At 46.5% G+C, this 27007-nt stretch overlaps 1 protein-coding gene across 3 annotated transcripts in view; it reads right to left on the reverse strand.

Moving 5' to 3' along the window:
• CSNK2A2 (casein kinase 2 alpha 2) overlaps positions 1-20768 on the reverse strand; it is a 34941-nt gene extending 14173 nt beyond the window's left edge. For 2 of the 3 annotated variants that reach the window (XM_084861295.1, XM_084861294.1), the window contains exons 1-5: positions 20606-20767; positions 19902-20013; positions 7753-7854; positions 5504-5554; positions 46-105 (exon numbers count right to left, since the gene is read on the reverse strand). In XM_084861295.1, the coding sequence (XP_084717421.1) occupies positions 46-105; positions 5504-5554; positions 7753-7854; positions 19902-20013; positions 20606-20709 (429 nt within the window). In that variant the 5' untranslated portion in view covers positions 20710-20767. Of the gene's footprint in view, positions 1-45; positions 106-5503; positions 5555-7752; positions 7855-19901; positions 20014-20605 lie in introns of all 3 variants that reach the window. The other variant, XM_084861296.1, reaches the window with a different exon arrangement.
• Between the last annotated feature and the right edge of the window lie 6239 nt (positions 20769-27007).

The following is a 27007-nucleotide window of genomic DNA, read 5'->3' on the forward strand; positions in this document are numbered from 1 at the left end:
ATGACTAATCCTGAACAGGATTCACTGGTCACGGGTGCCACTTACTTTAAGTAGTTCATACATATAAAACCGGATATCAAAGTCTGTCAGGATCTGGTAAAGTTGCTGAAACAGATTTCAGAAAACAAAGTTACGTTAGTGTCATTCCATCTTGTCATCCATATGTTGGTCATTATTCTCTGTAAACTCTAAGCGGGAGTGACTGAGGAGGCCTAGAACTTTTTACTCCCTGACCTGCAACCAATGGGGACACAGGCTACAGAAGGTCTAACGGTTCAGCCTTCCAAAGGATCCCAGGGAAGAAAACCGTTTATTCCAACTGGGATCCTTTAAAGACGTGTTTTTGGTTTGTTTGTTTTTTTTAAATATATATATTTCTTTATTTATTTCAGAGAGGAAGGAAGAGAGATAGAAACATCAATGGTGAGTGAAAAATCACTGATTGGCTGCCTCCTGCATGCTCCCCACTAGGGATTGAGCCCGCAACCCAGCCTCGCGCCCTTGGCCGGAATTGAACCTGGGACCCTTCAGTCTGCAGGCCGATGCTCTATCCACTGAGCCACACCGGCTAGGGTAAAAAATGTGTTTAATGCTCCCCGATTTCAAACCCCACAGTCACACTGCCACAGAGATGAAGCCACAGGTGTCCAACTGCACTTCTTTCTATAAACTTGCCCACCTGCGCTGCGAGTTTGCTTAGAGCAAGAGCAGCCGCTGACAACCTTTGGGACCACTGGCTGGTGACCGCTGCAGGTAGAAGACCCAGCTCTGGGGACAGGAGACCCTGAAAAACTGCACCAGCTCCCGTGGGGAAACAGTGGCAAGACAGCCTGTTCGTGAAAGGAACATGAGGAAAAACCAACTGCTACAGCATTTGGAAATGGCCAGACTTAAAAAATCTATACCCTCCACTCCCCCCAAACCAGTTCCAGGCTGAAAAGACAACACTTCACAGGCAATATTGATGGGAACTAACTAAATCAATATTTTAGGGAGAAGCAAAAAGGAGAGTGGAGTGAAATTTTAAACAATGGATTCACAAATGAACATCTTCATGATTAATAATCCAAAGACTGGGAGATTTTTGAAAATTTTCAATCTCTAAAAGGCAGAGTAGCATTTATGAATCCAGATTCATTAAAACACAAACCCTTGTTGAAACTCTATTATTACTTTTGATCATCAATTCCAAGTAGGTCTCTTTCCCCATCAGTCCAAGCAGCAGTTTTGATGGAAGTATTCAGCACACCTTTATGAAATATGTTTTGTTTCTCCTTTATTGGGAAACAGGAAGTGGTTTTATGAATATGGGGGGGTGGGGAAGGATGGACATTGGGGCACAGGGGAATAAAGGAGACTTTTCCCACATACCAGTTCATATTTTAGATATAGGCAAATATATTACCTGTTAAAAATAATTATTTTTTATTTGCTAAAAATCAAATTTAACAACTTGTTTTTCAAATGTCCCCTTTTAAATCAGAGTGACTCTCCCTCCAGCCTAGTAAGGCTATCTGATTTCACCAAGCCCAGGCAGCAGCCAGCTCTGGCACCACAGGGAATGAAACCATAGGTTACAGTCCACACACCTACAGTCCACATATCGGTGGAGCCCACTGGAGGCTGGCTGGGATGGTCCCTACTGCACTCAGGCACAAACACCTTTGCACTATTTCTTGCGAGATTCAACTGCATAGCAGCCCAACACTCAAGTGTTTTGTTCTCCCCAGCACACCCCCAACCGGTATGTACAGAACTAGGGAAAGATACCATCTCTTTGCGTGTCAGGTCAGCTTCTCCTGTGCGATTTAAGGAGATCACTCCCAGAGATGATGCCAGGTTGAACCTCAAGTCAATAAACAGGCCATGACAGGGAAAACAGCACTCACTACCCCTCAGAGTCTGGGATAGATTATCTCCAGAAGTGAATATGGACTATTTTAACAGCTGGGTTTTATCTGCGGAAGGTATCATGTGGTATTTATACCAAGCATCTGTGTAAATGAATGTCCTTGGTCTGCCAACATAGCCTTTCCAACTACTCCAACTAATATCGATTTTATATAGTACAAAAAACACCAGTTGAATACAGTGCTTAGGCCTAACACATTCTAAGTATTGCCATGTATCTTTTATTACGGCTTTGATACACATGAAGTGTTATACCTGATGATTTCCAGGAGAAATTGACCAAAACAGTGCCTCTACCATAAAATGAAACACACGGGAAAAAGTGAGGAAGGCCCTAAAAGATCTGAATGAAATTACCAAACTTGATACAAAAACTGACCAGGTACTGAAGTCACAAGCATCAATCATCAACCAATTCCAAATAATAAACGTTATATGGATCAGGTTCTCTGGACACAGCACAATCAAATTAGGAATCAATAATAAAATTTTTTTTTAAGTGGATTCTGGATCAGATATTCACAACCATACCACTAAAAAGGACGTTCCCAGGACAGCAATCACTGGGACACCTTTGAATATGGACTCCATACTGTCTCTATCAGGTGGCATGACTGCATAAAGATTAAATTCCTTAAGTGCACGGGTCATGTAGGAAAATATCCTCCGTCCAGTGCTAGCATATTTAGGAGTGAAATAATACAATGCCTGCAACTTTCTTTAAGATGACTTCAGCAAAAAGATAGAGATAAAGAGGGGAGCGTGGGGGATGGAGAGAAATAACTGCAAATGTGGCAAAATATTAACTGGTAAATCTAGGAGAGTGAGTAACATAAGGGTACTGACTGTGCTACTCTTTTCAATTTTCAGTAGGCCTAAAAATTTTTTTTAAAATATGTTTTTATTGATTGTTTAGAGAGAGGAAGGGTGAAAGATAGTTAGAAACATCGAGAAACATAGAGAGACATCGATCAGCTGCCTCCTGCACACCCCCTACTGGGGATGTGCCCGCAACCAAGGTACATGCCCTTGACTAGAATTGAACCTGGGGCCCTTCAGTCCACAGGCCGAAGCTCTATCCACTGAGCCAAAACAGTTAGGGCAGGTCTAAAACTTGTCAAAGTGAAGTTTGGGGAGAAAAACCCTAATCCTCAAGATGTGAATTTTTATTTCTGCTTTGAAAATGATACAGAAGTGAGTTCGATAACCATGAAATGTAGTGAAAATCGTGGTTGGGGTTTATAGACTTCAGGAAAGATAGGGCCTGGCCGGCATGGCTTAATGGTTGAGCATTGACCCATGAACCAAGAGGTCACCATGAACCACGTGCCCTGGTTATGGGCTCCATCCCCAGCAGGAGGCAGCTGATCAAGGTTGATGTTTCTCTCTACATTGATGCTTCTGTCTCTCACTTTCACTTCCCCTCTTTCTAAAATCAATAAAAACATATTAAAACACACACACACACACACGCACACTAAAACTCCAGATAAATGTAAGAGCATAGAAACTCACCAGAAAAGGAATTTGAAAGAAAATCAGAGAAAAGGCATGAAGAATAAAACATAACAAGGGGGGGGGAGACACATTTTCTCAGTGAGAAGATAGAAGATATTACATAAAACATAAAAGAACAGGATGAAATTTAAAAAGGCTCAGAGAACAAAACAGAGTTCTACAATAGGAAGTCTAACATCCGAATGAGTTTGAGAAAGTGAGAACAAAGAAGGGAAGAAAATCAAAGACATTAAAAATACTTTTCTGAAATGGCAGACACAAGTTTCAAGATTGAAAACGCCCAGGAAGTATCCGGAAGGAAGGATGAAAGCGCCCCATATGAAAGCGTGTCACGGGGCAGCTTCAGAGCCTGGGCAGGAAGAGCAGACCCCGCAGGCTTCCATAGAAAAACAAAGACAATCTCATCAGATGAAACCACGATGGCTTCAGTGGTCAGAGCAGCACAATCTCTTCAAAAGCCTGAGGAAATTATTAATTACGACCTAGAATTCTACACTATGGAATATATGTTAGTGGGGAGGATAAAATAAGGATGTTTTCAGATATGCAAGCCTCTAAAAAGTTACAATCCCACGATCCTTTTTAAAAAAGCTCCTAGACAATGTATGCCATCCAAACATCCCCTTTGTAAGAAGGCAGGTTTCTCTAGGGAATTAAACACTGACCTTCTGCCAGTTGTCAGATCCACCTGGCAGTTCACGAACACAAATGCTGAAGTGAAATTTTACATGTGGCTGGACAGCTGGTAAGAACTCATTAGGAAGCAGAGGCATTTAAGGCGAAGGGATTTTAACATGAAGCTCCATGAAGAATGGTTTTGAAATGTTTGCATTAGAAAGATGTTCAGCTTCGTGGAAGCCTGTTTAGTTTTTCAGAAATGTGCACACATATGCACCTTGATTAACCTGGGTCACCCACAGCAAATTAATGAAAAACATGTATACCTCACTTTTTAGAGTTCACTACTGGAGTCACAAGGAAACCTGTTACATAAGGGGAATGCAACACTGTGTATAAAACTTGCTTAGTTTTATAAGTGCTTACTGTTCACTGATTAACCTCAGAGCCACTGTAGAGTGATTACATAAGAAAAATTAAGTGTGAGGATAAGGTTCTTTTCTTTTCATCCAAAAGCATCACCCCTGATACAGCATATTTCAACTGCTGGTTTGATTTTGTCCCTAACTTCCATCCCAACAAAATCACAAGCCCTTTATTCACTGGCAGAGTTGTAGTCACCTACAAATCTCTAGATACCCCGAAAATCAACACCGCTTTGATTTTTAAAAAACTTTCTCTTCTCATATTGGTTTTCATATTGTGCTCTACCATGTCCAGCATGCCTGGCCCCCAAACCTTGACATGAGTTAAGGTTTTGGTGTTTGAAAAACACAAATTCATGAAAAACCGGCTTAATGTTCTGCTTTTGAAGAACAGATATTTTCAAATTGATATAAACATAAGAACTATTGTATATGAGGCTGCCTGGCACAGATGCCCCGAGGGCCCCCGAGGTGCCTGGGAGCACCCGGACCTGAATGGACCCTGGGGGTAGGGGCTGCTGCACCCTTCCCTGTGTGCCCCCCCACCCCAAGGCGAAGGCTGGGGCTTCAGCATTTCCTGCTGGTGAGCTGGGCGCTCAGGTCCAGGAGGGAAAATGTCTACAGAGGGTGCGTGTTCTCTCCAGAGATGCTTCTAGTTGCTTTTCACGAGCCCTGCATCGCTCATCACTTCCTATCAGCAATGTAAGCAAGATTCCTGAGAAAATCAAAGGTAACATCTACCTAACGCCGTCATCTAAAACAGGAGTGGTAGAGAGGAGGCATTGGCTTAGACCCAGCTCAGCAGCTGTCCCCAGAGTAAGAGAGGCAAAGGCTGATGAGTAACTACACCAAATGCGAGAGCCCCGACCACTTTCTGCCTCCTGAAGTCATGCCGGAAGGAACCCAATGTGTTATTTCCTCCTCTCACCGGTGACCTTTCTGCCCTCCTTGTGTTCTAGAGTCTCAGCAGTACTCATTGCCACCACTCACCCCCAAAACCCCCAGGGCAGAAAGAAAAAGTGCATACGTACCTTAAAATCTGTATTATTGATATATTCAAATACCAAAGCTGGTGTCTTTGACTGCAAGAAAAAAAATATATGATTATTAAGTATTCAAACAATAAGTATAATTTCTTCTGTGTACGTGCCCATCCTCAAATCCCACTTAGATGAAAAAGATTCACTCCTCAGGGAGAGACTAGCAAGAAAGTATCCTCTTGAAATGCTATGCCTGGCACTTGCTTCAAAATAACAGGATGGTGGGCACTAGAGGTGGGGAAGTGGGTGGGGGGTAAGGATGGAACAGAGTTGGCCAGGAGCTGACTTAGTGCTAAAGCTGAGTGCTGTATGCAGGCAGGTTCATGCGATTACTCACTCTACTTTTGTAAATGGTCAGAATTTTTCATAAGAAAGCTGTTTGTTTGCTTGTTTGTTTGTTTTTAAAAGGACATTCTCTGACCAACCTGTCCACTGGGCCTGGCACATTATTCGCAGATTTATTCTCTTGAGGGTTTCCGTTTGCCAGCTGTGAAAGGAGTGACATGTTTTCATCTTGGGTCTAGCGAGCCAGACGCGTTTTATAGAATTATCATAGGTCTTGGGCCTCTCGCACAGGTCTTTTCAGGATCCGAAAGGAAATTATGTATAATTATCAGTAAGCCACAATGTGAAATTACTTCCTCGAGTATTTTTAAAGCACTATAATCTTCGATGCAATGAGTACAAAATAGTCAATATTTCCTGTTGTAAACAGATCTTCAAATGTCAAGTTTACTTAAGTGAGGTAAAATAATGTGAATGGGCAGTAATAAGCTTTCGGAATTGGGAGAAAGGCAGGGGCTTAAAAGCATGATAGGAAGAAACAACCATCCTAGAAATCCTTCCAGCCGGGAAGTTTTGCCGAAAGAAGCAGATGGAAGTTACCTAGGAGACGGGCCACAGAGCACCCACACGGGCCTGTGCCAGGATGAGTGGCGGTCCCGGCAAAGGGTCCTCACCAGCCCACGCTGAGAGGGTCTCACCACCAGACCTCTCTACCGGTGGGGGAGGGGGGTTCCCCGATTGTTTGTCCACTTCAATTTACTGGTTACATATGTGTAACACACACACACACACACATACACTCTCTCTCTCTCTCTCTCTGTTACAAAAACGGTGAGACAGCTATCACCAAACTCCGTGTCAATCCGAGCTGATCAGACGGAGATATATTTGTGCCAATTAGATGGGATCTAGAATAGGACCATCCTTCTCAGTCTTTCCAGGGACCAAAGTAAAAAGCTTTCCTTAGTCTTCAGTTCAACAGCCCTGTGTGATGTTGGGCAAATTATTTCACTTCTATAGACTTCAGTTATCTTATCTGCAGTGTGACAACGCAGACAACAACAGTACCTACCCTCCCCCCGCCCCCCCGGACTGCTGCGAGGATTACATGATGAGATAGTGAGGCACTCAGAACAGTGTTGGCACACCCATGGTAGCTACCACAGGGTTACGAGGATGTCTTCAGCAGAGAGGAGCAAAGACAATAACTCAAGCTATCCTGGGAGAACGGCAATATTGCGGTCCAGCAGGTGGAGAGCAGAAATGGGATGGGGAGCGATACCAAAAAAGCCTTAGTTAATAATAAACACTTAAGGTTTAGTCACTCCCGGGAAGAAACCAAAAAAGTAAACAGCACCACCAAAATGGCTCAGAATTAAGCATTTTAACAAAAATGTCTCCGATGTTTCTGGAATACAATGTGCCCCTCACAGGGGATGCTGAATTAAAGCAGCATGAGAACCAGCAAGCTCGCCCCTCGAAGGTCAGTGGGCCCGGGGCCGGCTCAGCGCTCTACGTGGAGATTCTCAGTACTTCCCTCTGTGACCCCAGGTTTTCCCTGGGAGGTAAAATAATGCGGACTGGTAGGAATTAGGGAGAAAAACAGGGTCTTAAAGGAGATAGTCAGCAAACATTTGTAAGCTGAATCAGGACAACGAGGTAATCAGATCCCATCTCCTTGATATCTAGGATCTGAAATCAGCAGGGATTTGCCTATCTGGCAGACATGTCAGGGTCTATGGAAGTGGCCATTAGGGCCACTCTGGGCCACCAGGATTTTTTTTCTGGTTTTCAAAATCATCCTCACTATATAATATTTCTCTGTATTTTAGGCTCTCTCTCTCTCTCTCTCTTTCTCTCTCTCTCTCTCTCTCTCTCTCTCTCTCTCTCTCTCTCACACACACACACACACACACACACACACACTCCCTCTCCCCGCACCAGCAGGCACCTACCACAGGGTCCTTCACGGTGTCAATCAGCTTAATGATATTTGTTCCACCACGAAGGTTCTCCAGAATCTTCACCTCTCGTTTTATCTTCTTTTTCTTCACTGGCTTAAATACACAAGAGTAATCAGAAGTAAGACTCCCTTGAAGATTATTAAAACTTTAAAACGACGTTAGTGAATCAAGTGGATAGGGCACTGTCTTGTACACTCGGGCATGTGAAAGAGCACGTCTAAATCAGAAGAGAAAAACATGGAGCTAGAATGAATCTGCCCATAAGAACTTACAGGAGTAAGTTAAACAATTTACAGTCTTATAGCTTATGGCAAATCTTTAAGTAGGGCACTTAAAATTTTTGAGCACCATGTCATACTTTAAAAATAAAATGCTTACTGGGTTAACTGCCAAGTGGAAAATGTTATAGCTCCGAACAGCTGTATATCATGCACCCGCAAATGGAAAAACTTAAACAAAATGGTGAGACACCTGCTCTTCCAATGAGTTACATGTAATTTTGTCTTCCAGGAGTGAAGACCAGTTCCCTGACATCAAGTTACAAACTTGTTTCCCAGCTGCTGGCTCCCATTTCCTGTCGCCACTCCCATTTCCTTAATATCTAGGATCTGAAATCAGCACAGAGCCAGCAACAATCCCCCGCACATCCCATTCGCAAAGAAAGAGATGATGGATCGGCAATAGTGATTGAAAATCTCTGCTACTGTTTATCTTTCAATCTGCCAGACAGGAAAGTTTCAAGACTTTAATCAGAAATACTGGCATTACATGTTACTTCTCTTTTTCTTTTTAATATATATATATATATTTTATTGGTTTCAGAGAGGAAGGGAGAAATATTGGGTCGGCAACTAAGTAATTGCGGGTTTCACACATATATGGCTTCAGTTGAATTTTTAGGTTTGCAGACGTAGTACAAATGTAAAACACATTTTGTATTTGATAGTTGGCTATTCAGCTGTTAATCAGTAAAAAAAGTTTTTTGATCTGTTTTGTAGTTTTTGTTTGGCGTTCGTTGAAAAATGGAAAATCAAAAGGAACATTTTCGTCATATTTTGCTTTTTTATTTCCGCAAGGGAAAAACGCATCACAAGCTCATAAAAAGTTATGTGCTGTTTATGGTGACGAAGCCTTAAAAGAACGGCAGTGTCAAAATTGGTTTGCCAAATTTCGTTCTGGTGATTTTTCACTCAAAGATGAAAGACGCTCTGGTCGTCCAGTTGAAGTTGATGACGCCCTAATCAAAGCAATAATCAATTCGGACTGTCACAGTACAACACGTGAGATTGCAGAGAAGCTTCATGTATCACATACATGCATTGAAAATCACTTAAAACAACTTGGCTATGTTCAAAAACTCGATACATGGGTTCCTCACGAACTGAAAGAATCACAGTTAACGCAACGCATTAGCAGCTGCGATTTGCTAAAGAAACGTAATGAAACTGATCCATTTTTAAAACGACTGATAACTGGCGATGAAAAATGGGTTGTTTACAACAATATCAAGCGGAAAAGATCGTGGAGCAGGCCAGGTGAACCAACTCAAACAACATCAAAAGCTGATATTCATCAAAAGAAGGTTTTGTTATCAGTTTGGTGGGATTACAAAGGAATTGTCTACTTTGAACTCTTACCACCCAACCGAACGATCAATTCTGATGTCTACATTGAACAACTAACGAAATTAAACAATTCAGTTGAAGAAAAGCGGCCCGAATTGACAAATCGAAAAGGTGTTGTATTCCATCATGACAATGCAAGGCCACACACATCTTTGGTCACTCGGCAAAAATTAATGGAGCTTGGTTGGGATGTTTTGCCACATCCACCATATAGTCCTGACCTTGCACCATCTGATTACTTTTTGTTTCGATCTTTACAAAACTCCTTGAATGGTAAAAATTTCAATAATGATGATGATGTCAAATCGTACCTGATTCAGTTTTTTGCTAATAAAAACCAGAAGTTTTTTGAACGTGGGATTATGATGCTGCCTGAAAGATGGCAAAAGGTCATTGATCAAAATGGGCAATACATTACAGAATAAAGTTATTTAGTTCCATGAAAAAATTGTCTTTGATTTTCTTTAAAAAATCCGCAATTACTTAGCTGCCGACCCAATAGAAACATCAATGATGAGAGAGAATCATTGACTGGCTGCCTCCTGCATGCCCCCTACTGGGGAGGATCTAGCCTGCAACCCTGCATGTGTCCCTGGCCGGAATCAAACCTGGAACCCCTCAGTCAGCAGGCCAACGCTCTATCCACTGAGCAACACAGGCTAGGGCACACATGTTGCTTCTTATCTTGAGTGGGCTAAAGAGTTTGAAGAAGGAAAATAAGCATATCGCAATCAACAAGTTTTCTAAAGCACTTGGCACAGCACTGGCACATAGTACGCACCCAATAAATGCCAGCTTTGTTATTTTCAATCTTGTAGTTAGTAATATTTCATCTTCACAAAATTCCCATGTAGTAGATCCAGCCACGCTGAGCTATCTGCCCAAGGGTCACACGGCTCAGAGTAAAGAGTGGGGGCAGGAATCACATCCAGACAGTCTGACTGCAGGTCTCACTGGCAGCCACTGTGCTCCCATTTCCCCAGTGTGGCTGCATAACTAGCATAACTAAGGAAAAGGGGCATTCCACCACGGAGACACTGTTACAACAGCCCGGGCAGAGGGGCCAGCGGGTTGGCCATGAAACAAGATATAAAAAGCCCGTGTGTGTGTGTGTGTGTGTGTGTGTGTGTGTGTGTGTGTGGGTTGGTGGTGGAGGGGGAGTACATAATATAATACACGTGTCAGAGAAACCTCCATCTATTGTTGGTCACTAAGCTACAGCTCCGAACCAAACAGAGAGGGAGATTATGAAACACGGAGCATCTGCAGCACCTACAAACGCGGCGTGAGAGACTGGATCTCGCCGCATCCTTCCATGGCAGCTGCCAGCGATGGTGCCCACCCACTCTGCCAGGATCCCCAGCAGACCTGGCCGCGGCGTCCCTTCCCCACCTCCACTGAGCCAGCTTCTTCCTCACTCCCAGTTTCATCATTGGGGGGCTCAACTCTTTGGGAAAATGAAGCTTTCAAACCTGAAGCCACAGAAGGACCTTCTAATCTACACAGTAAGTAGTCTGAACAACTGTTCCCGACTAAAAAGATAAGACAACTGAATGCAACACATGATCCGGGATTTTCTTTCATATATAGAACATATACAATAGAGCCACACCTGCTCTTTCTTTTTTCTTTTTCTTTTTTTTAAATATATTTTATTGATTTTGTACAGAGAGGAAGGGAGAGAGATAGAGTTAGAAACATCGATGAGAGAGAAACATCGATCAGCTGCCTCTTGCACACCCCCCACTGGGGATGTGCCCGCAACCAAGGTACATGCCCTTGACCGGAATCGAACCCAGGACCCTTCAGTCCATAGGCCGACGCTCTATCCACTAAGCCAAACCGGTTTCGGCTGCTCTCTTTCATTATAATTTTTTCCTAACTTTTCATTTTCAATTAGCTGTGTTCTTACATTTAAAATGTGCTGCTTGCCGAAACCGGTTTGGCTCAATGGATAGAGCATCGGCTTGGTGACTGAAAAGTCCCGGGTTCGATTCCGGTCAAGGGCATGTACCTTGGTTGCGGGCATATCTCCACTAGGGAGTGTGCAAGAGGCAGCTGATCAATGACTCTCTCTCATCGATGTTTCTAACTCTCTATCCCTCTCTCTTCCTCTCTGTACAAAATCAATAAAATATATTTTTTTTAAAAAAGAAAATATTTATTTAAAAATAAAAAATAAAATGTGCTGCTTATAAGTATCATACAATTCATTATTTAAATCTAGAATGACACACACACACACACACACAAAAAGAACATATAAAGACAACTGACAAATGTGAATGGGGACTATAGTTAGCTAACAGCATACCAAAGCTAATTTCTGATTTTTGATCCTGGCACTATGGTTTATGTAAGAAGTTGTCCTTGATTTTAGGAAATTCACACCAAAGGAAGGATGATGGCAATTTACTCTCAAGCACTTTAAAAAAAAATAAGTTTAAAAAAATCAATAAAATATATTTAAAAAATAAATAAAATTTAAAAAATGAATAAAATAAAAAAATAAGTAAAGTATAAATACACAGAGATTTGTGTGTGTGTGTGTGGGTGTATGCACGTGCACGCATGTGCATGTATGAAAGAGAACAGGAGAGAAGAATAAAGCAAATGTTAACATCGGAGAAATGTGGGTGAAGAATATATAGGAATTCTTGCAACTCTTCTGCAGGTCTGAAATTACGTCAAAAAGTTTAAAGAAAATAAAGGCTAGTTATCATTATCTATAAATTCTGCCAAGGCTACCAATACAGTCAATGTAAGAAAATTCTAGTTTTGTCATCCAATCGCAGATCTGTGGGAGTGGTAACAGGAAACAACAGACAGACAAAACCACCACAAGCCTGGCTGGGTGGCTCAGTGGGTTGGAGTGTTGTGCCGTACTCAAAAGGTTGCGGGTTCAATTCCTGGTCAGGGCACATATGGGAGGCAACCGATCAATATTTCTCTCTCACATTGAGATTCCTCTCTTTCTAATATCAATAACAACATATCCCCAGGTGAGGACTAAAAATAACAACACTGAAAAAATCGGCCACAGCCAGAAGCCTGTGTACACCAAAGCCCTCCTTCCTACCGGTGAGCTGTGCAGGGTGACCATTAATGAGCTTCTATCCCGGCGCCACATGCAGAGCTTTGCTCGGCTCTCCTATTATTCAGCAACAGGTCAGACAGGCGCCTGGTTCCTGGGCAAGATGGAGATCTCTCTCATTCTGTCCAAAGGTAACTTACCGAGCACGCGAACACAGTTTGCGGCTCACATGTCACCTGTCTAACAGCTTCCCGAACAGGAGGCTGGGGACCGCAGGGCGGAGTCCCGCAACAGCTGGAGGCCTAGCCTACTGAGAGACCAGGGGATTGCGAAAAGCAAAGTGACCTCCAGCCCGGGACATGCCCTCCGCAGGAACCGGACGCAGGTGACTCCCTCCAGCCTCAGCACAGTCCCCGGAACCCGGGAGACGCTGCAGAAGCTACAGAACCAACGCGCTCTCAGGGAGGGAAAGCGGTCACTTCAATTCTACAAAGAGAACTGGAGAGAGACAGACAGGATTGGTGAGGGGGGACCCTGGCACCCTAAGGAAAGCAGATCACGAGTTTTACAGGAATGAGGATGCTCAGACTCTCTAGCCCAGTGTTCGCACTCATTCACCGTCAGTAACAGCCCGTGGAGAAAATACAACCATTTCCCATGACAACCTCATCATTTCATCTCGCAGGCTAGAAAGTCTCTCCCAACTAAGGTTCATTTATTACAAGTCCAAGATTATGAGTTTAAAAGATTCTAACTGATTTGTAATATTTTAATAAAAAAGAAAGAAAAAAGATTCTAACTGAATCAGCTTAGCTATTTTCCAAACAACAAAAATTTGGTTTTTTACTCAAAGTCTAGTAGAGAAAATGATACATAGCTTTCAAAAAGAAATACAGTATTAACTCAAAGCTTCAAAATAAATGGATTTTGGCACACACCTGGAGAGAGAATATTTAACGGGAAAACTAATGTAAAATTTTCTGCACATAAGCTCTGAAAAGGAAGGAAGGAAGGAAGGAAGGAAGGAAGGAAGGAAGGAAGGAAGGAAGGAAGGAAGGAAGAAAAGAAGGAAGGAAGGAAGGAAAGGGGGGGAGGGAAGCAAGGAAGGGCCTTTTCAGGTTTCTGCCCACACGGTGAAGAGTCCCAGCTATTTAGAACCCTGTTCGATGTAATCCAAGACTAAGGTACTTTTTCTCTATCCCTATGTACCAACACTACCAAATTTCAAAACAAAAGACACGTTTAGTAACAGCATACTTAGAAACACAAAAGTTGACAGTAATCTCTCCTATTTCGTTACTCAGAGCTACTTTTAAAAAAGCCAGGCCCTAGCTGGTTTGGTTCAGTGGTTAGAGCATTGGCCTTTGGACTGAAGGGTCCTGGGTTCGATTCCAGCCAAGGGCATGTATTTTGGTTGTGGGCTCGATCCCCAGAAGGGGGGCATGCAGGAGGCAGCGGATCGATTCTCTCTCATCATTGATGTTTCTATCTCTTCCGACCTCTCTGAAATAAATAAAAATATATTTTTTTAAAAAGCCAGATTTGAGAATGATTTCAATTATTAGCATTTAATTATGATTGAACTAGAGGCCCGGTGCACAAAATTTGTATGTGCATGGGGGGGAGGGAGGAGTGGGTACAGGCCTGCCCCTCAGCCCGGTCAGCCTGCACCCTCTCGCAGTCTGGAGGCCCTCGGGGATGTCCAACTGATGGCTTAGGCCTGCTCCCCGAGGCAGCTGGACATCCTTAGAGCTGTTGCAGAGGCAGGAGAGGCACCCGCCACCTCCGCAGCACTTGCTAGCCCTGAGCTCGGCTTCTGGCTGAGTGGCTCTCCCCCTGTGGAAGCACACTGACCACCGGGGGGAGCTCCTGCGTCCAGTGTCTGCCCCCTGGTGGTCAGTGTGCGTCATAGCAACCAGTGGTTCTGCCATTCAGTCAATTTGCATATTAGCCTTTTATTATATAGGGTATGTACACTAACATCTACCATCAAAGGTATAAGAACAAATCCCAGCAAATACTAATAGGTTAAGTTCCATTTTAACGTCTTCACATTTCAAATTAATTGATAAATTCAAGACAGACAGGACTCCAGCTCAGAACCTCCAAATCTGGATTTACTTTTTTATTCCATTACCAAAGCCATGATTGCCCCACCAAGTTACGAATTTCATCATCTGCAATAAGAAATTACGAAGAACACTGGCTGCCAGGAATGCAGGATGAAGGAAGGAAGTGCAGCCTGGATGGTGGCATTTACTTCATCCTGGTAGCATCTCTAAAATCTACTGAACTGACTTAAATGTGAACACTACCTGAGCTATGTCATTTCTTCATAGCAACTTTCCCCCCAATCTTTCAAGTCTCATCTTCCCAATTACATTACCAGCTTCTTGAGGGTAACTGTTTGTTCTCAGGATTTAATTTTTTTATTTTATTTAAAAAGGGGATACATACAGCAGGTCTTTTGAATCTCATCATGAGAATTGTAGTCCCTTCTACTATTGGTTCTGTCCCCTAAACCCATTCACTGGCCCCAAGTGGCATAGTGCTATTATTTGTATTGCTTTATAAGTGCCAGGCACTGTTTTAAGCACATTTTAATCAACATTTAATAGAACTGCCCTAGCCAGTTCTGTTCAGTGGATAGCGCGTCGGCATGCAGACTGAAGGGTCCTGAGTTCGATTCCAGTCAAGGGCACATACCTCGGTTGCAGGCTTCTGGCCCTTTTTTGGGGCATTCGGGAGTCAATCACCTGATATGTCTCTCTGTCTCTCCCTTCTACTTTTTCTAAAAATCAATGGAAAAAATATCCTAGGGTGAGGATTTAAAAAAACAACCACCTTTAATAGTACTCTGAAAGGAGTATTTTTAACCCAGAGGCACCGAGTATAAGTAACTGTTCAAGAACACAGAGCTTCTAAGTTTTGGCATTAACATCATAATCCAGGCAGTTTGTTTCCCGAGATTCTCTCCGTCAGGAAAGAAAAAGACTTTGTAGATTACTAGCACACCATCCTCTCTCTACCTTCCCATTTATCTATATCTCATCTGCTTCTCCCAACAGTACTGAGTTAAACCAGAAAGGCATACCCATTTTACAGATGAGAAAAAAGTCCAGGGAGTATAAATTAAGCTGCTTCTAGAACCCGTCTTCTGCCCTCCATTTAAGCACTTCTCACACTATCCCACCCTGATTTTGAGGCAGCAGATCCTAAAGTAGGCTCTAGAGATTAGGCACCTGGAGCCATGCTCTACACATAAAAATGGGTATCAAGACATTATTTTCACACATGGTTTAACTCTCTAAAAAAAATCTAATATATTAAAGGAATAAACCATCAACTTAAAAATGGCAAGTGATCATGAGACTTGGAAGAACTGTATGAATTTAAAAATGTAAAAACACTGGTCTGAGGCTTCAAACCAAGAAAGTAAAGGAACATTTCACTGTGCATTAAGCATACTGCTGAGGACACAAATCAGACCCCATCTGTACCCACACTTCACCCAGCAGCCACCAAAGTATTTCCTTTCAGAGGAGTACCCCAAAATCACCAGCGACAAGTGCTCCGACTTCTGGTGAGTGTGCGTCCATCCTCCCAGTACATCAAGAAGGCAAGTATCCCGCAGACGTCCTAACTGTGCTCCTCCTGCCCTAACTGTGCTCCTCCTGCCCTAACTGTGCTCCTCCTGGCTCCCAGGAGAGGAGTCCTAACCTCGCTGCTTCCCCGCCTGGCCGCCTGACCCTAAGCACGCAGCATGCTCTCTCAGGGTCTTGCTTTTAAAAACATGGCACAGCTCCTAACTCCTAATTAGGAAATCGTTCAACTTAAAGGGTCCTAAGGACCCTGAGAAGGGCTAACATGCACACACAGTGGTGTTCACAAAATGCTAAAAGTTTCGACAAATGGACAAATGCTTTTATCCTTCCTAAGCAGCACCTCAAAAGAAGTGAAAAATGGGTTTTTCAGAATCAGAAGATGGAATTTGAGGCACTGAAGCGGCTTTCTGCTCTGCTATGTGAACCTTACCATCTCCCACTCCCATTTCTCCTCCAAACAATTTCTGCCACAAAAGACATAACCAGCCCTGGCCGGGTAGCTGAGTTGGTTAGAGCATCATCCTGACACACCAAGGTTGTGGATTCTATCCCCAGTCAGAGCACATACAAGAAGCAACCAATGAGTGCATACACAAATCAATGATTCTCTCTTTCTAAAAAAAATAAAAAAATATATATAATATATAACATATATATGTTATATATACACACACACACACACACACACACTCCCATAGATGGAAAGTTTTTTAAGATTTTGGCCTCAGAATTTCACTTCAGGATAGACGATAAAATTATGCTCACCAATTTTTTTTTTTTTTTTTTTTGAGAGTGAGGAAAGGGAGCAGAGAGAAATATCGAAGTGAGAGTAAAACGCTGATGGACTGGGAACTGAATCAGTAACCCTTTGGTGCCCAGGACGACGCCCCACCAACTGAGCCACAATGGCCAGGCTGCTCACCAATCTCTAAGTTCCTAAAGCCTCTTAGTAACCAATTTGTTTAGATCAATAAAACGCTTAGAAATCTACTGCTGATGCAAATTAAACGATACAAAATTCCTGTGGTCATTCATCACCCAGCAATTCTCATATCCTGCAGCTAAAACATACTAGGCCTACAGGAAGAGGAAGCTTTTTCTAGATTTCTCCCAATTGTGAGCAGCTGGTACTTTGTTAAGGACCTAATTCCCTAAAACCAAACACAACAATAGTAGTTAGTAGTCAAAATTTCAACTTCTTGCCCTAGCCCAGTGGTCGGCAAACTGTGGCTCTGTTGACTAATGAGTTTGCCGACCACTGCCCTAGCCGGTTTAGTCCAGTGGATAGTGTCAGCCTGTAGATCGAAGGGTCCCGGGTTCGATTCCGGTTAAGGGCACATACGTCGGACGCACGCCCCTTCCCAGCCCATGCCCTGGTCGGGTGCACACAGGAGGCAATCAAGCGATGTGTTTCTCTCACACCCATATTTCTCTCTCTCCCTCTCTCTTCCACGCTCTCTGAAAATCAACGGGAAAATATCCTCGGGCGAGGATTAAAAAAATTTTTTCAGCTTTTCTGAGTAGAACACAACTCTGGATAAATAAATGCACTACTCTTAAAAAATAATTTTTAAAATCTACTTTAATCCAGCCTGTCGGAACAAGGAGAAAACCGCTATAATACCATCAGCAGCTTCTTACCCTATCCTTCACAAAAAAATCTGGATAGAAACGCCACAGCGCTTTGAAAAACATTGAAGTGAACGAAGTTTTCACCAGAGTAAAGAGGGTGGGTCATGCCACTCCCCGAAAAGAACGTGCATCGAGAAGAAACCAGAAACGATGCCTCGTTACCCAGAGCTCCACGGGGCCTCCCCAGTCTTATTCCAGAACCTGGGGCTTAGCCTACAAGGCTAAAACGAGCAGTAAGCGGCAGGAAGCAATAGGAAACAAGAGTTCTGGCTAAGGCTCAGTTCAACATAGCGATCTTAGAGGAGTTCTTTTTTGTGCTTCGGTTTCTCCCCGTAAAAATAACCTTTGGCTTCCATATTGGATTCCCTAAACAAGGTATAATGCAAATCTTCTCCACGGGGACAACTATCAGCAAGGGACCCTAGAAAGTCCTCTACAAGGATGACTAACGAGCACCGTGATGCTCTCCTAAAGAACGTAGTTATTTATGCGTACATCTGAACGTTGTTCCTTTTAAAAAACAAAACAAAACAAAACAAACAAACGAAGGAAGCTGCACTCAAAGTTTCAACGTTGCTGGGCCGAGTGGCTCAGTGGTTGAGCGTCAACCTATGAATCAGGATTCCTGGTCAGGGCACATGCCCAGGTGGTGGGCTCGTTCCCCAGGAGGGGGCGTGCAAGAGGCAGCCGATCAAGGATTCTCTCCTATCACTGATGTTTCTCTCTCCCCCTCTCTGAAATTAATAAAAATTATATTTTAAAAAAAGTTTTTCCCCGATTTGCTTTTGAGGAAGCAGTTCATCTTTCTGAATGCACAGCAGTGGAATAGGGATATCGCTAATTCCAATGTATGTCTTGCTTGCTTCCTAGAAAGAATCTCTGTAGCTTACATTCACATTTACCCTCATTATAGACCAGGAAGCTGTATGCTTCCCCAGCTGACCTCTCGGGAAGGAACCTTTCTTTAAATATTTGTACTTGTGAAAAAAAAAAAAAAGGGCCATGTGACTTTGTAGGTGCAATTCCCATTTAGGGAGGAGGGGAGTCAAACTCCACATCTTCAAACATCAACTCTCCTCTCCCTCTCCCCGTGTCTGACAGCACCGGAAACTGCTCGTCTCTGTCCACCGCCTCCTCTTTAGCCAGGGTGGCCCTAGGCGTCCAGCCCTTTTCTGAAAGGGGATTTTCTGAGTGTAAGCCTGACCCTCACACTAAACAAGGACACAGGTGCCCTAACTCTGTCCTTCAGACACAAAACCAGCTCCTCGGCCCCACATTCTCACTCGGCGCCTCTGCCGATGGTCCACACCGATGGTCCACACCGGAGACCGGGCACCTGTGAAAGCGCTCAGATGAACGCTTTCGTCTTCTCCAAATTCCACCAAATTCCACGCACGCGCACCAGGTGATCTGGCAGTAAGGACCTCTCACCCATTCTAAGAATGACTTTTCAGTACATTCTAGAAAACAGCGTGAAAGCGACACAGCCAGCTACCAAGAGGAGAACGGAGCCAACTCCTCACGCTCACGAAGAACGCAACGCATCTTCATCCGAGAGATGGCAGGAGGTCGGACTCTGCTGCTCCGATGGTGATTTTAGTGATTATGAGTGTACTCATCTATTGCTCCCCATTTCACTTTACTGGCTGATTAAAAAACAAACAAAAACCAGCCACCACCACCACTAACCCTGCCAGGGCAGCTGGCTCGCTCCATCCACCCCACCTGGAACTTTTATCCCCAAAGGAGAAACGAGCCGTCCTCCTGGGAGGCACTTCCCTCTATTCGGGCTGCAAACCTCATCCTTGAAGCTGCCGCCAGTTTTCCCAACTTTCCTTCGGGAATAACTCAGAGCCACCGAGAGGCAGGACCAGCCACGAGCCCTTGGAATGGCGGGACCTCCCTCATCAGGCTTCTCTTGCTTCTGAATACCTGTTCATTCTGTATCAAAAGCCCCTTTGGGACTTTCGCTTTCCGGGGGGGGGGCTGGAATTACATTTCAAAACAAGGATGCTCCAGACCGATCACCCTGAGCTTTGAAACAGGCCTGCGTCTTTTCTCCCAAGAAAATGGCGTGGGAGGAGGAATTGGGGGGACATCGGACCCCCGCGATGGGGCAGTGAGGGCTGGGACTGCTCCCTCTAGGATGTCCCCTTCTGACCTGTGTATGTGGGGGGGGGGATGGATGAAGTGGGGGGCGGAGAGGAGGACAGGGGTCGCAATGCCACTTCCTAAGACACTCACCTTGAGGATTTTGACCACCACTCTCTCATTGTTGGTGATGTTGATGGCCTCAAACACTTCGCTATACTTCCCCCGACCAAGTTTCCGAACCAGCTGGTAATCATCTTGATTACTGTGAAAGGCAAAGAGGGACACATCAGTGCCAGGACTTGGGGTTCACCACCAAGCACGGGCCCCCCACGGCCATGCTTCCAGCCCCTGGAAGTGCCTGTCCCGCCGGCCACCACTCCCTCCGCACCCCAAGGCCCCGGCCGGCAGCAGGCACCCCGGGCCGGGCGGGCTCCGTCCTCAGCTGAGAGGAGGGAGAAAGGCCCTGCTCCGAGCCCATCGGGATGGGATGGGGATGGGGGAGCGGGGCGCCCGGCACCTGCCCCGCACCTCACCCCCGCCCTCCACGCCTCGCGCCTGCCTGGCTCCGGGAACCGGGGCGTCTTTTTTTAAAAAACGTGGCCCCATCCAGACTCACTTCAAAAGAGCCACAGACCAGGCAGGGGGTGGTGAGGGCTCCGGGGGCACAGCGGTGGCCTCCCCACCCTTCCCCGCCGAGCCCAACGTGGGCGAAGGGGCCGCTCCCGCCCTCCCGCCAGGCCGGGCCCGGACCCCACGCTGCCCCCGCACCGGGGCGCCCCCCGGGGGGCAGGGGGGCCGGGGGGAGAGGGAGCCGGGGCCGGGGGGCCGGGGCCGGGCCGGGGCGGCGGCTTTACCCCCAGCTCGGGACGTGAGCCTCGTAGTCCCAGTAGTCGCGGCTCCTCAGGCTGTTCACCTCGGCGTAGACCCGGGCCCTGCTGCCCGCGGCCGGGCCGGGCATGGCGGGCGGGACCGGGGGGCGCCGCGGGGCGCCGGGGGCGGCGGGGCGCGGGGCGCGGGGCGGCGGGCGGCGGGCCGCGGGCCGGAGCAGCAGGCGGAGCGCGGCGCCGGGCGGCCACGCCAGGCCGGGCCGCGGGGCGGCGGGCGGGGGCGCGGGGGGCGCCGGCCGGGCGGCCGGGCGGCCGGGCCCGGGGGCGGCGGGCGGGCGGCGGGCGGGCGGGCGGCTCTCGCGCGGCGCGGCGGCCTCTGCTCGGCTCGCGGCCCGAGGCGGCGGCGACGGCGGCACCAGCAGCGGCGGCCGCCGGCCGGGAAAGGGGCAGCCGCGGCGAGGAAGGAGGAGGAGGAGGAGGAGGAGGAGAAAGAGGAGGAGGAGGAGGAGGAGGAGGGAACCCGGAAAAAGGGCCGCTCTCTCCAGGAGCGGCCGCCGCCCGGCCCGGCGCCGCCCGGCCCACAGCGCCCCCTGCCGCGCGGGAGGACCCGCCGCCCCGCCCCAGGCGCCCCGCCCAGACCCGCCGCCCGAGCTCACGCCTCCGTCTGGCTGATGGGCTCCCAGACCCCCCCCACCCTCAGATCTGCTGCCACCCCTTGTGTACCCTTGTCGGGATCCCTACTGCAACCCTCCACCCTCTATTCATCCGGAGTTGACCCACCCCACCTCCTACAAGGACCCCAATTCGGACCTCCTGCACCCCAACCTGTTCCCATCAAGTCCTCTCCAATGAGCCGCTCTTAGGGCTCCCCACCTCGAGATGTGTGCACCCCTCCCCCGGACACCCCTCTTCCGCATGGAGCCTGCCCTGTCCCTATAGAAGAAACTCTATTCCAAGACTTTCCCTGCCCCCTGCGTTCAGAGCCTTCCTCACAAACCCCGCTCTTCCTCCCCACCCTTGCCCAAGCGCCCTCTGAGCGTTCACATCGGCCCCTTGCTTAAGCTGGAGGGGGGGTGAAGGTGGGGAGGTGCTCACTGTGAAGTTCCTGTTTTCCCCTTTGTCATGAAAAAGCAATGTGCAGGGGGGTGGGGAGGGAAGGGGGGTGGTCCTGACAAATATAAGGTGACTGGAGGAGAAGATTTGGCTTTGGGTGGTGGGCACAGGGTGCAATTATACAGGTTTTGTAACATAGAAGCCCACACCTGACACCGATACGTTCATGTTGACCCATGGCACCCCCAATCAATTTAATAAATATATTTTTTAAAAGCGATTGGGGGGTGGGAGGGAGATAAATAAAATAAAAAATAAAAGCAATTTGTGGTCCTAACTGGTTTGGCTCAGTGGATAGAGCGTCGGCCTGTGGACTCAAGGGTCCCAGGTTCAATTCTGGTCAAGGGCATGTACCTTGGTTGCGGGTATATCCCCAGTAAGGCGTGTGCAGGAGGCAGCTGATTGAGTTTCTCTCCCTCTCCCTTCCTCTCTGTGGAAAATCAATAAAATATATTAATAATAATAATAATAATGGCACCTACTACATAGATCAATGGGGAGCATCAGGCAAAGTAAACCATGTAAGACACTTAGAACACTGTCCAGCAGCCATATTTTGCAATTTTTTATTTGTTTCCTAACTTATCGTCTGCCTCCTTGACTGCAAAAAAAACAGCATGAGAGGAAGAACTGAGTCTGTCTGCTCATCCCTGACTCACCAAGCACTTGCCACAGTCAGAGGCTTTCAACAGCTCACTTACTAATTCCAAAGGGGAACCCAGAGTTCATCACTTTAGCCATGAATCAAACCGATCTTCAACCAGGGACCACCTGGCCCTCTAGCATGATGCACCAAGAAGGCACATGGCATCTGCCCAGAATGCTCAACTTGAATCTCATCACAAGGACACAATCAGACAAATTCAAATTGGGGGTGGGGGTGGGGAGTGGCACGCTATACAACAGCTAGCCTGACTCTTCAAAAATGTCAATGTCACAGCCCGGCCGGTTTGGCTCAGTGGTTGGAGCATCAGCCCCCTATGCTGAAGGGTCTTGGGTTCAATTCCCGGTCAAGGGCATGTACCTCGGTCTCAGGCTCAATCCCCAGCCCCAGGGTGCGTGTGCAGGAGGAGGCAACCAATCGATGTGTCTCTCTCACATCAATGTCTTTCTCTCCCCTCCCCCCCCCCTTCCCTCCCTTCCACTCTGTCTGAAAAATCAATGAAACACGTAGCCTCGGGTGAGGATTAAAAAAAAAAAATTTTTTTTTCAATATGACAAAAGAAAACAAAAGTCAGAAGTAGTGTCCTTGATGAAAGGAGCCTGAGAGATATGTATCTATGTGTCTGGATTGGGTCCTGGATAGAAAAGGCAGGAAGGAAAGGAGGGAGGCGGGAGCGGGGGAAGGAAAAGCACACAGCTAAAGGAATGCTCCTGGGACGGCTGGGGAAATCTGAAGAGGGGAGAGGGGGATATACGTTACGTAACCGTCCAGTTCCAGGTCGTGCAGGTGAGGATAGACTGTGGTTACGCAGGAGAATGTCTCGGTCTGAGAAGGTACCTGCCGGGTGTTTAGGGAAGAAGTGCCATCGGATCTACAGCTCACCCTCCGATGGTTCTGCGGAAACACGTGGGCTCCTGGAGAACTCGGTTGGGCCGCAGGAGCTTGTGATGTTTTGGCAGAGCTGACCATTTTGAAAATAAAACCTGGAAGAAAATGAAGCATTTGTGAACTGAGTGGACTTTGGAATTTAATTCCCAAATCTGCACACAGGAAGACACACAAACACTCTCAATCTCTTTTTAAAGTATTTATTTACTTATTTTGAGAGAGAGAGAGAGAGAGAGAGAGAGAGAGAGGAGATCCATTTGGTATTTCACCCATCTATGCATTCATTGGTTGGTTCTTGAGCCCTGACCAGGGACGGTAGCTTCGGTGTATCAGGATGATGGATGCTGTAATGATTAGAGTCTAAGGAACTGAGCTGCCCGGCCAGGGCCCTTCTCAATCTCCTAACACAGCCTTAGGATTTCCTCCTGACAAGTTTTTGCAAACTAGTCAAGACCCGTTCTTCTTCTTTTTTTAATCTTTACTGTTGAAAGTATTACATATGTCCCCTTCCCCACCCCCCCACCCCCCCGCCATTGACCCCTTCCAGCCCACCTCCGCCCCCACCCAATGCCTCCACCTACGGCCTGTGTCCATGGGTTGTGCATATATGCATACAAGTTCTTTGGTTCATCTCCTCCTACTCACCCTCCCCCACCTTCCTTTGGAGGCTCGAAAGTCTTTCAACTGGAATCCTTGTATGAACTTTCCGGGTTCCAGAAACCCCCAACACTGTGTGCAAAGTGTGTGTGTGTGTGTGTGTGTGTGTATGTGTGTGTGTGTACACGCACGCACGCACACATGTATCCTTTCCTTAGCATCCATGAGATTCTCAAAGGAGCCATGACCTAAAAATGGTTGCAAACCACTGGTCTAACCACCAGGTCCGCCCCCAATTGGGGCCGCATTCTTTGCCTCCACCCTCGCCCACCTCTGACTCCATCCACCCTCCCTGCGCCCTCCTCTGATCCTCTCCACCGAGCCCACACTCCACACCCATCTCACGTAACCTGCTCCACACCTGCAGCCCTGCCCGAGGGCTCACCCACACACCGCTCTGGCGCAGAGCGCTCCGGGATGCGGCTGACGCTTCCGACCTCAGCCCTGAAACCTGCAGCCAGTCCTCCCATGGCCGCGTGGAGCATGTTCGTGTGGTCTGTGGGTGGGTAGCATGGTCACCTCATGGAACTGGCGGAGACGCACCACCTCTCCTTACCGGCCCCCCGTCGGTGTGCGTGGTGCGGATTAAGATACGCAATAAGCCCAGCCGGCGTGGCTCAGTGGTTGAGCATCAATCTATGAACCAGGAGATCATGGTTTGATTCCCAGTCAGGGCACAATGCCCGGGGTGCTGGCTCCATCCCCAGTAGGGGGTGTGCAGGAGGCAGCTGATGAATGATTCTCTCATCATTGATGTTTCTGTCTTTCTCTCCCTCTCCTTCCTCTCTGAAATAAAGATATATATATAAAATTTTTTAAAAGATGGGCAACCCTCACTGAAGACATAAATTTCAAGGTGGCTCTACAGGTGTGTGTGTGTGTGTGTGTGTGTGTGTGTGTGTGTGTGTCAGGACAGTGTTCTTCATTGAATCAGAATCAACTATCAACTTCCTCTAATAACGCCGTGTGTGTGGGTTTGAGGGTGAGCATCATTCAAGTGATATAGGAGAGAGTGAAAGAGGGCATCATGAGTCAAATAGCCCAACAATTTCATACCAACTTCTCCTATGACTCCAAATTCTATCCAAACACCCCTCTAGAAAAACCAAACCAAAACCAAGACGAACAACAACCTTAAATCCTCAGAAGAACACCTCCTCTCTCCACAAGGCCTAGGTCCCCAGCATTTAAGAGGTTCCAAGATCATAGTCTAAGAAAATAATGTCAACTGTGATTCAAAAAATGATAAATAGTAGTGACAAGTTACATATATGTTCAATATCATTGAGTCATGCAAAAATCCTGAGGCTAAAAACCATTACATTGAAATGAATGAATTGTATGGTATATGAATTATATCTCAAGAAAACTGTAAAAAGAAAAATCGACACGATTGTGTGTGTGGTAATGGCTCCCGTTTTGCAGTGGAGAAATGAAGACTCTAAGGACACAGATAATTGAAGGGAACTGGCTTTGAACTTAGGTCCTTCTGACAACCCAGTCCATTTCCTTAACTCTCTTAGGATTCAATATACCCCATTCATCATAAAAAGCATCATCTTTAATCATGAACCTGTAAAACCACTTACATACGCCAAATTGGGGGATCAGTTAGAGAAATTGTGGTATGTCCCTCCAGAGAAGTAAGAGGCATCCCTAAAATTTATGATTGTTGGGAATTTTTAGTGATGAGAAAAATGTTATTATATACAGTGGGTTTATATATAGATACATTTTACTGATTTCAGAGAGGAAGGGAGAGGGAGAGAGATAGAAACATCAGTGATGGGAGAGAATCATTGATCAGCTGCCTCCAGCACGCCCCACACTGAGGATTGAGCCTGCAACCCAGGCATGTGCTCTCCATGGGAATCGAACCCGTGCCCTCCTGGTTCATAGGTCAATGCTCAACCACTGGGCCACACTGGCCAGGCTCATAAGCACTTTTATAAGTTATCACAAGTAATTGTGATAAGCAGAATAATAACACTCTCCCCACCTTTTCTACTATTAAGGATGCATAACACCACCTATGATCGCTTGTCTTTTTTTAAAAATATATCTCTATTGATTTCAGAGAGGAAGGGAGAGGGACAGAAGCAGAAACATCAATGATGAGAGAGAATCATTGATTGGCTGCCCCCTGCACGGCGGGTGCTCTATCCACTGTGCCAAACCAGCTAGAGCTGGCCTTTTGTCTTGCTTTGCTTTGTTTCAAAGCGGAAAACCGATGTGCCTGTTTAGGTTGAGGTCTCGGGCCTGTGATGGATGCATGGGAAAAGAACTGGAAGGGAATGGATCAATTGCCTTTGGATCTTGGGCTCTTTTTTTAAATTATTATTATTAAATTTTTTACAGAGAGGAAGGGAGAGGGATAGAAAGCCAGAAACATCGATGGGAGAGGAACATCGATCAGCTGCCTCCTGCACACCCCCTACTGGGGATGTGCTGCAACCAGTGTACATGCCCTTGACTGGAATCGAACCCGGGACCTCTCAGTCCGCAGGCCTCCACTCTATCCACTGAGCCAAACCAGTTTCGGCTGGATCTTGGTCTCAGTTGGTTTTACCTTTATAGCCCAGAAAAAGTAACCAAGGTTCGCAGGCTGTGGACTAGCCTCACCCTGCCCCCAACCATGGTCAGCAGGAGGGTCTTGAGTTGTCTCTGTAACCCCAGGAGTCTATGGGGAACACCGGACCCTCGCTCTGGGTGTCTCTACTGCCCCCGGCAGGTTAACCAAGTGTGTCCATGGGAGCCCCACCTGCTGCACTGCCCCTGGGGGCATTTGCATACAACTTGTGTAGGGAAATCACTTACTGATTTCCCCCCAAATCATCCTCACTGTGTGACCCCATTCTGCCCTTCACCCAGAAAATGCCCTGGAGTGGGGAGCAGACAGGAGGGGACGGGGCCCAGCCTGTCCAAGCTTGAAGCAATAGAAACATATGTTTTCCGAGTGGGTCCCTTTTTCTTTTTTAGCCTTGTCTGCCTGGGAGAAGTTTGAGTTCACTGAGCTTCTGGGAAGAGGTGGGGGCAGGGCATGGGGGGTAGGGAGGGCGCGACTACTCTCTGGGAAAGATGGATCAACTCATTCAAACCGAAATGTA

This window comes from Pipistrellus hanaki (genome assembly GCF_964339955.1).
Source record: "Pipistrellus hanaki genome assembly, chromosome: 15".
NCBI classification, from domain to species: domain Eukaryota; kingdom Metazoa; phylum Chordata; class Mammalia; order Chiroptera; family Vespertilionidae; genus Pipistrellus; species Pipistrellus hanaki.